Below are 10,836 nucleotides of genomic sequence, written 5' to 3'. Positions count from 1 at the left end.
GTGAGCTGAGAGGGAGGTTTTACAAGTGGCAAGCAAGCATCAATCCCTTTGGGCTTGTACTCTGGATCCATACTGTGGATGCAATGGCCAACACCGGAGAGACCCAAAATCTGAACAAACCTATCATAGGTGATGCTCAGTGTAGTGTCATCAGTCATCCAAGTGAGAGTGTTGTCCGGACCAAAGAAACAGGTGGCATAGAACTGTAGAATGGCAGCTTCACTCCAATCACAGCTGAAGGTCATTGCGGGACCAAGAGTCATATCATCAATGATCTTGACCGGATCGTGAGGGAACATGGCAGGATTATCACGCAGGAAGTTTAGATCCAAGTATGAGTGAGGAGCAAGGCCACGCCCATGGACAAAACTGGAATAGAGATCCTGCTGCATACGCGTCCGGAACCGAGGATCTTCGGCATCAGCCACCATCTCATATTGATTGACATCCCGACGGAACTGAAGATATTTCCCCGCCCCCATAGTTGTGAAGTCGTGAGTGGGGCGACCTCCACTGTCAGGAAGCTCCATGGAGATGCGACGACCATGGACAATGGGCATTGCAGAACCACGAACTTGAGGCACCGGCGCCCTCCTAGTACCGGGCTTGGACTGTCCAACAGACTGTCTTGGTGCACTGTCATCCTCTTCCTCCCCAACATAGTCCGCATCATCTGGATTCGAGGCCGACGGACTGGTGGATGGTGCCCGCTTCTTCTTCTTGGTGGTGGTCTTCTTCTTCTTAGGCCGAGCATGCTCATCGGAGTCGGTTGAGCCTTGCCGGCGATCAACCCGGGAAGAAGGCACGGGGCGATTGGGGCCGCAGTTCTTGGTTTGTGCCATGAGGAACTCCGACGGTGAATCCACGGTACACCGGTCCCTCCCGAGGGATTCACACCACAACCCAAGAAATGGATTGGATAGAATCGTAGATCGGGAGGAGGGGAATCCATGAGCAGGAGATCGGGGCCGGAGGTCGGTGGAGAGGGTCGGGGCAGCACCGGAGCACCGGCCCGGCGGCGGCGGCTGTGAGACGAGAGGTGGATAGGAGCGAAAGAAGTGAGTAACCGCCCCCAAATCCCACGCCCCTCCCTAGTCATATGTGGCTGCGGGCGACGGGCCGGACATCCAGGGCAAGGCCCGGATATCCGGCGAGCGGTAGACAGAGAACAGAAGAAGCAGCGCCAATGGGCCGGACATCCGGGTATAACCCCGGATATCCGGCGTGAGGAAATCGGGCAGCATGGGTTCAGAGCCCGGATGTCCGGCTGAGGCCCGGATGTCCGGCCATTGGAGGTCCGGCGGGGGAGCCGGATGTCCGGCCACTGGACAGAAGAGCAGGGCAAGGGAAAGATGTGAAGGGGGCCAATAAGTATAATTTGATATAGACTCCGCCAAGAAGTTTTTTCTTGAGATTAATAGGGGTGAAAACCTGAGAGATCTAAGGCCATACTAAGATGTATGAACAATCCAAAATATATTAAGAAGGAAAGGTCCAGACAAGCATTGTACAAGCGGTGACCAAGGTCACCATGTTTGAGCATATGGAACATGGTACCACAAAGATGTAAACTTTGAGCACATGGTCACGACTCCATCATGTTAAAGTACCCTAGTTCGAAAACTATGATAACTTTGAGAGTGTTTGTTCTTTTTATGCATTATGTAAGGTGAGAGTACTCATGAATTGAGTGTATCCCCCTAAATATATGCCTACATCAAGACAAGACATTTAGTTTATGCATGAATGGGTACTAGATTTCACATAATGTTGTCAAGCTCCAAGATACCAAGTTCACGCCTAAGTTGAGAAACCTTGCTTCGTCCAATGGCTTGGTGAAAATATCTGCAAGTTGCTTATCTGTGCCAACATGAGCAATGTCAATATCACCCTTCTCCACATGATCTCTCAAGAAGTGATACCTGATATCAATATGCTTGGTGCGGGTATGATCTTTGGGGTTCTCAGCAATATTGATGGCACTTTCATTATCACATAGAAGAGGCACATGTCTATAGGTGATATCGTAATCCTTCAAAGTTTGCCTCATCCATAGTAATTGAGTTGCACAACTGGCGGTCGCAATGTATTCAGCTTCTACGGTGGAGAGGGCAACACAATTTTGTTTCTTCGAGGACCAACTTACCAAGGAGCGTCCAAGAAATTGACATGCACCGGAGGTGGACTTACGATCCACCTTGTCTCCGGCCCAATCCGCATCCGTGTACCCAATGAGATCAAACTTAGCATCCTTGGGGTACCATAGTCCTAACTTTGGGGTGTGAACAAGGTATCTAAGAATATGCTTAACCGCCTTATGATGGCTTTCCATAGGGAAAGCTTGAAATCTAGCACACATGCATACACTAAACATGATGTCTGGTCTAGATGCACAAAGATAAAGCAACGAACCAATCATAGAGCGGTATTTAAATGGGTCGAAGGGGGTACCGTTTGAGTCTTCAGTGAGTACAATTTTGGTTGGCATGGGTGTCTTACATGGGCTAGCATTAGTCATGCCAAATTTCTCTAGGATATCCTTGAGGTATTTTTCTTGAGACAAGAAAATTCCTTCTTGAAATTGTTGAATTTGAAATCCGAGGAAGAACTTCAAATCCGTATTGAGTGACATTTCAAAATTCTTGGTCATTGACGCCGCAAACTTCTTGCACAAATGAATGTTAGGAGAACTAAAAATGATATCATCTACATAGATTTGGCATAAGATCAAATCACCTTTGTCCCTCTTAGTAAAAAGAGTGGGATCGATCACCCCTCTCACAAAACCATCATCGAGTAAAAACTTCTTAAGATGATCATACCAAGCACGAGGTGCTTGTTTGAGGCCATACAAAGCCTTATGAAGTTTATACACATAATCTTTGTGATCGGGATCAACGAACCCAGGTGGTTGTGATACATATACTTCTTCTTGCAGAGGACCGTTAAGGAAAGCACTCTTCACATATGTAATGTAAAACCATTGAAAGCAGCATAAGCAAGTAAGATGCGAATGGATTCAAGACGGGCAACGGGGGTAAAGGTCTCACCAAAGTCCAAACCTTCAACTTGTGAGTACCCTTGTGCCACTAACCTTGCCTTGTTGCGGATGATTAACCCATTCTCATCTTGCTTGTTCTTGAAAACCCATTTTGTTCCAATGACATTGTGTTCCGTAGTTGGCCTTTTGACTAATGACCACACTTGGTTGCGCTCAAAACTATTCAACTCTTCTTGCATAGCAATGAGCCAATCATTGTCCATCAAAGCTTCTTGTACCTTGAGAGGTTCAACACTAGACACAAATGAGAAGTGAGCACAAAAGTTTGTCAATTGTTTACGAGTGACTCTACCTTCCGATATGCCGGTGAGGATTTTATCAATATCAACACGACCGGCCACTCGAGGCATGACGGAGGTAAGTATTTCACGAGGTTCAACTTCATGTCCATCATCCACGTCCTCAACATATGGATCATTAATGTGTGGTGGAAGATCTTCTTCTTCATCTTGTATTTGTTGAGGTTCATTGTCAATGATTGCACTTTCTTGTTCTTTCCCTTGAGGATGATCTTGCTCTTGATGATCACTATGAAGAGGAGCTTGATCATCATCTTGTATTTGGTCTACGGGCATTGGTTGAACAATAGGAGCTTGTGGTGGTATGGGTGTTGATGTAGTTTGATGATGTGCGAAGCTTCCATCTTCTTCATCATCATCATGAGGTTCTTGTTCCATTGGGAGAAGTGCGCCAACACCCATGGTCAAGATATCTTGTGAAGAATCGTCTTCACCTACATCACTTAGATTAACTTGCTCCCCATGGGAGCCATTAAATTCATCAAACACCACGTCACAAGTTTCTACAACACATCCATTGGATTTGTTGTAGACTCTATAGGCGTGAGAGTTTGATCCATAGCCAACAAATATACCCTCAGTTGTTTTAGATTGAAATTTTCCTAACCGTTCTCTTTTGTTGAGGATGAAGCATTTGCACCCAAATACACGAAAGTACTTGACATTTGGCTTGTTCCCGATTAGGAGCTCATATGGAGTCTTTTCCAACATCGTGCGGAGGAAGAGCCGGTTTGATGCATGACATGCAGTGTTGACGGCCTCGGCCCAAAAACTATGTGGCGACTTGTATTCATCCAACATGGACCTTGCCATCTCCACAAGTGTGCGGTTCTTCCTTTCTGCTACACCATTTTGCTGGGGAGTGTATGGAGCTGAATATTGATGCTCAATCCCTTCATCACTAAGGAACTCTTCCAAGGTGTAGTTCTTGAACTCAGATCCATTATCATTTCTTATTGCCAGAATTTCTTTGTCAAACTTGCGTTGTGCTTTCTTGGCAAAATCAATGAAGGTGATCGTCGTCTCGTCCTTGGATTTGAGGAAGAAGATCCATGTATACCTTGAGTAATCATCCACAATGACAAGCCCATACTTTTTCCCACCAAGACTATCCCATGAAGGAGGCCCAAAAAGAGCCACATGAAGGAGCTCCAAAGGCCTTGAAGTAGACACAATATTCTTGGGTGGGTGCTTTGATTGATGTTGCTTCCCGGCTATGCATGCACTACACACACGATCTTTCTCAAAAGAGACATTTGTTAGTCCAAGGATGTGATTTCCCTTTAAGAGATCTTGAAGATTTCTCATGCCGACATGGGCTAGCCGGCGATGCCATAGCCACCCCTTGTCGGCCTTGGCCATTAGACAAGTTGCATGGAATGTGCTCTCTTTCGAGAAATCAACCGTGTAAAGGTTGCCATCCAACTCTCCAACAAAGGCCACTTCGAGAGTATCTCTCTTAAAGACTTTCACATCCGTTAGTCCAAATAGTGTATCATAACCAACAGAAGCCAATTGGCGAACAGAAAGCAAATGATATTTAAGGGATTGGACAAGCATGACATTTGCAAGAGACATGTCATTTGTGATAGCCACCTTACCCAAACTGAGTACCTGTCCTTTTGATCCTCCACCAAACATAATGCTCATAAATGGTTGAATAACTTCCATGAAATCGTAGAGCAATTTGCTATCTCCGGTCATATGATTGGTACATCCACTATCAATCACCCATTTTACTCCACCGGAGAAGGCAACCTACACACAATTATTACTTGGTTAGAGGCACCCATTTTGCAATGGGACCTCTCAAGTTAGTCACAAGGGTCTTAGGGACCCAAATAGCATAAAACCGAAATGCATTTCGAGGACCAACAAACTTTGCATAAACTTCTCCATCCTTAGTCTTACGAAGTACATAGGATGGAGGCATGAACTCTTTTGGCTTGTTGAGAGTGGGCATGCCCCTTGTGGCCTTCCCACTAACAACCTTACCTTTCTCCTTGTGCCCTTCTCGTACAAAAGTTTCTTTTAGAGGGGTGGTGCACTTTTGAGAGGATGTCTTCTTCTTGCTTGTGCTCGGGTCAAACCCGAGTCCCTCTTTGGCAAACACCTCATTGTGTTGGCTCAACACCTCATTAAGGTTATTTTGCCCTTGAGCACATGTCATGAGCCCTTTCTCGATTTGAGCTTTGAGAAAGTGATTCTCCTCAAGAATAGATGCTAGATCACTACTAGAGTTAGTAGTACAAGCATCAACATTGATAATAGGAGAAGAGTAAGCCTTGGCTAGAGTTTCAAGATAAGTAAGCTTGAGTGTCTCAAAACTCTCTGTAAGAAGGGTGAGCTCTTCTTCCTTGGTCTTGAGGGACACAGATAGGAGCTCACAATCCTTAGAGAGAGAAGCATTAGACTTTACAAGCTTACTTTTATCATTCATCAACTCTTCGCAAGAGTCAATAGCCTTTTTCAAGGAGGCAAGATCTCTAGTATGAACATCAATGTTTGCACCAATTTTTAAGCATAGTTCATCATTGCGTGCTTCCTCATATTGGACTTTCCGCTCAAGGATTTCATATTTTTCCTTTTCCTCAGTGACAAGGGTTTCGAGTTCCTTAATGGAAATGGTGTGCTTACTCACCATCTCCATAAGCATACGAAACATAGTGAGCTTCTTTCCTTTAAGGGAGCACATGAACTTATTTAGCTTAGCAAGCATAGGATCATTTATATCATCATCCTCATAAACATCCTCCGCATCAAGATACTCATCACTAGGAGTAGGAGGAGTGAAAAGAGGAGGGTTTGATCGTGGGGTTACCTTGACCTTGTCAGGAGAGTGTTGGTCCTCTCCATCTTCTACCACGGCCTTTGCCATGAGACACTTGTGAGCGTTGCCCTTGTAATCCTTCATGTAGTTGTAGGTGACAACTTCACCACTCTTGTTGACTAGCCTCAATGTGTTTTGAGAATTTTGAGCAACTCCGGCAACACCACTAACATCATCTAGATCGGATTCTTCTTGAGCAACCATTGCTTTCCCATCTCTCTTCTTGAGCTTGGAGTTCAAAGGATTTGGCAATTTCTTCTTGGGAAAGGTCTTGGGAAACCTTGGTTTATCTTCTCTCTTCTCATAAGGGCACTCGTTGGAGAAGTGGTTGGTTTCTTCACAGTTGTAGCATTTTCTTACTTTCTTCTTTCGAAACCTTCCCTTGAATTTTCCCGCGCTAAACTTCTTGACAAAGAGAGCCATGTCTTCATATGAAGGGCCCTCATCGGATTCAACCTCATCACCATCTTCTTCTTCATCATCATCTTCTTCTTCTTCACTTTGCTCATCTTCACATACATGCTTGGCCTTCAATGCAAGATTGATCTTCGACGATGGTGTACCATGCATGGCAAGATGTTTTGTAGCATTTGCCTTTGACTCTTCAAATAGTTGGAAAGTGGATATGATGTCATCTGTAGTCATTTCCTTGAAGGCATGGTGTTGTCTTATGTCCCATACCATCTGATGGTGATATGGAGCAAGAGCATGGAGCAACTTGTCCACAAGGAATCGCTTAGTCATGTTGAATCCATCTTGTGTCTTGTCACACTCACACGACTCAATATCAGCGGTGAGAGTCATGAGACGCTCAAGGAGTTGATTTGGAGTTTCACCTTTCTCCATACAAAAGTTTTGCAATTGCCCCTTGGCAATTTCATATTGAGCACTCCGGAGGGTGGAGGTACCGGTCTTGGATCTTATAATACTTTCCCATAGTTCCTTGGCACTTGTGATGTGTATGAAAGGTCTCCTTTGCTTTTCAACCATACCTCTCCTTATACACATGATTGCAGTGTCATTGAGATTCTTGTCATAAATTTCTCTTGGTGTAGGATTCTTTTGATCAACCACATGGTAACCATACTCCAAGATCTCTAGCATCTCATCGTTTCCATATCGAAGATGATCCTGCATAGCAACTCTCCACAAGGCAAAATCGGAAGTGGCATCAAGTAAAGGAGGTTTGCCTTGAGGGTTATATTTTGGTTTCTCAACTTGGGGTCTTGCATAAAGCCAAGGAACACTAGAGTGTTCATTTCTAGGAGGTTGTTGACCAAGTGACGGAGTAGGCACAGTTGGCCTTGAAGCTGCACCACCCGAAAGTGGCGCAAGCACCGTGGACAATGTGGCTATCCTCATTTGGACCAAGGCCTCGACAGAAGCATCATGCTCCTCTTTTTGCTTAGCAAGGGCCCGTTCCAGATCCTCAGAAGTAAAGGACCTGACTTCAGAGGAAGCCTCGCCTTTATCCTTCGGATCTGCAACACGGGGAGTCCCATCGGGGTTCATCTCGCTCTACGGCGGTTAAGCCACAAGAATAGAGCACGAGGCTCTGATACCAATTGAAAGGATCGAGATGGACCTAGAGGGGGGGTGAATAGGTACAATTACAAATTTTAATTGTTACTTAGCAATTTTCGGCACTAATGCGGAATATGAGAGTGAGCCTAACAATTGCAAGTGTAGTACTAAGTGCTAAGCAAGATAAACAAGTAACACAAGTATGTAAGTAAACAAGCACAATATGATATAAGTAAGTGCTAAGAGACAAGTAACCACAAGTAGAGAGTTAGGGTTAGGAATAACTACAACTCCGGGAGACGAGGATGTATGCCGATGTTCACTTCCTTGGAGGGAAGCTACATCACCGTTAGAGAGGTGGATGTTACCACGAAGGCACACTAACGCCACGAAGGCTCACCCTATTCTCCCTTTGAGACAACACCACGAAGGCGTTTCTCAACCACTAGTTGTAGACCTTGAGGTGGTCTTCAAACCCTCACAAACTTTTCCGGGGGTAATCACAAAGGTCGATTCCTCTCCGAAAGACTCCTACCGCCTAGGAGTCTCCAACCTCCAAGAGTAACAAGATCGATGGGGAAAAGCTCAAGACTTGCTCAAATCACGAATTCCTTGGGTGCAAAGAAGGGGAAGAGGTGGATCTATCACTTGATCGGACAACTTCTCTCCAAAGCTCTCAAATCCCTTGGGGATCTAAGATTTGGTGTGGAGGAATGAGAGAGAGAGAGTGAGAAGTGTTCTAGGGTTTGTTCAAAGTGAATGGGCAAACCTCTCTTGTGAAGAAGAAGGGCTATATATAGTGTGAGCACAAATATGGCCGTTGTAGTGCAAGTGAACGGGCAGGCCGGACATCCGGGCTAGGGGCCGGACATCCGGCCTGGCAAGCCACTTGAAGAACAAGGAAGAACAGAGTAGGAAACAGAGGGGCCGGACATCCGGGGGTCAAGCCCGGACATCCGGAAGATAGCCGGATATCCGGGGAGCCCACAAGCGTTTATAGAATCATATCAGTTTTACGGGCAGTAAGGGGCCGGACATCCGGGATAGGGCCCGGACATCCGGCGAGACAGGAAGGCCCGGATATCCGGCGAACACCCGGACATCTGGCGTAAAACAGACAACCTTCTGTAAAGGAGAAAGGCAAGAGCCAGATATCCGGGGCATGAGCTGGACATCCGGAGAACGGCCCGGACATCCGGCACGAGGCCCGGACATCCGGCACTCCCAAAGACAGAATGATTCAAAGATAAGGATGGATAAAAAGAACTATGGGAAGAAGTATTTTGACTAGAGCAAGTCTTTTACGAACCCAATCGATCCCCTCTTAATAGTGCGGGATCCTATACTCAAGGAAACAAAATGTAACATCATTTTAACACTTCATCCTTGAGAGAAACCACTTCGTATGCTCTTGATCCACACACAATTTGACGAACCGGGGACCAACACCTGAGATTCACTTGACAACCATTGTTGGTCCCCTACATGTAGATTGTCATTAACATCAAAACATAATGTAAGGGCATGATTGCACTTTCACGTATGCACTGTCAAAGGTCGCTCTCTTAGTTTCTTGCAGGCATATAATGGTGCATTGTGATTCTTCAATTTTATTGGCAATAGTCGTCCATTTTTTAGGATCATTAATTCCTCTGATGTTCTAGTTAAGTATGATCCACTCTCTATTCATGATGTTGGGTTACATAGTAAACTACTTTATGCCTTTTATCTGACTCACACTTAACAAATTGTACCACATGGAAAATCGGGTAGAGATCAAAGATAATATATTTCACTAGACAGTAGCCCAGGTACCAAGGTAGATGTTCAGTGATACAACATATCTTACAGACCAACATTGCATAATCAGTATATTCAGGTAGCCTCAAAGTACTCAAAATATTACATCAAAGAAACTGTTCAAGTTCTATATAGAGCTAAATCCACTTCTTGCTTGGCTCCTTAGCAGCTTTGTTCCCCTCCAGGGTGGAGCTGCCACCCTTGTTCTTCTTGGGCCTCTTACTCAGCACTTTTTCAGTTGTGTCCTTTTCAGATACCTTGCAAAATGAAGTGTTCAGGCTTTTAACACTTTTGGCAATGATATATAGGAGGCGGTTTAGCATGACAAGCAAGACATTCCTTGTCCAAGCAAACAGATTTTTTGAAATACATTGACAATTTTTGAAGCCTAAAACTTCTCCTTACGTCAGTTTCCTTCCTCTTTTTGTGGTTGTGAAGGGCAAAGGTGGATAAAGCAGACAACACCTCAGTAGTGGTTGCCTCAGCAGGGGAGCAAATTTCTTGATCCTTGGTGCCCTGTTGTGGTGAGGAGAGAACACATGTAAGAGAATTATCAACTTGACACTTTTCTGGTATAGCAAATGGCATAGTGTTAGGGCATGATGACTCATGACTAATAATTTCCCAAACACTTGAGGAAATGAACTTTTTGCCCGCTCAAATTTATCTGGTGATAACAGATTAACTGACAAAAAATTAATCCAGTCAATAGGTACATGGATTACTTCTTTGTTGTGTACTGTTGGGGCGAAATGGGTCTTCCAAATTTTTGCACCTTCTTTGCCAATTAAAGCTTCCTTTGTCTGCTTGCTTGAGTTAGCATCTGCTCTGAGTGTTGGGTCTACTGCAACATCACTCATAAGAGGCAGCCCTGTGCATATAGTGTGAGACTGATTAATATATGCTGGAACAGGAAAGCCTGGGGGATCAGATAGATCCTAATATGAGGTCTCACCATCATTCACAGGGAGCAGATTTTTCTCATTGTTGACCACTACATCTACTGAGAGTTTTTGCATCTCCAAGTTCTGTGCATCCTTCTCTTTTCCAGTAGTCTCCAGTCTGGTGGTAGCAATCACATTTGCTTCTGGTCTATCCTTCTCTGTAGTGAATTGTGCTTTATCAAGCATGGTGTCTTTACTGTTGACTTGTGCATCTGCCTGGAGTTCCAACTGCATTGGATCCATTTGCCTGTAACAATATTGTATTGTGTGCCGTTGTATGATAACTTCCATGCTCAGATCCACCAGAGGAGGTTTCTGAATAATTGGAGGGTGCCAGTTAACAATAGCAGCAAGTTGAGGGGGGTTATCATCAGCAGC

At 44.9% G+C, this 10,836-nt stretch overlaps 1 protein-coding gene across 1 annotated transcript; it reads right to left on the bottom strand.

The window, feature by feature from the left end:
• Window positions 1–1,753: 1,753 nt before the first annotated feature.
• On the bottom strand, window positions 1,754–2,420 carry LOC141042626 (secreted RxLR effector protein 161-like). Its single transcript, XM_073511474.1, has one exon. The coding sequence runs from the start codon at window positions 2,417–2,419 to the stop codon at window positions 1,754–1,756; it is 666 nt and encodes a 221-aa protein (XP_073367575.1). The 5' UTR covers window position 2,420.
• Window positions 2,421–10,836: the final 8,416 nt, after the last annotated feature.

Source organism: Aegilops tauschii, chromosome 3, assembly GCF_002575655.3.
Source record: "Aegilops tauschii subsp. strangulata cultivar AL8/78 chromosome 3, Aet v6.0, whole genome shotgun sequence".
Classification (NCBI taxonomy): Eukaryota; Viridiplantae; Streptophyta; class Magnoliopsida; order Poales; family Poaceae; genus Aegilops; species Aegilops tauschii.
Note: the sequence above shows the minus strand (reverse complement) of the source record. Positions and strands in the feature narration are given on the sequence as shown.

Coding starts and splice junctions, on each gene's coding strand:
- LOC141042626 (XM_073511474.1), bottom strand. CDS start 2,419: ATGATTGGTTCGTTGCTTTATCTTTGTGCATCTAGACCAGACATCATG.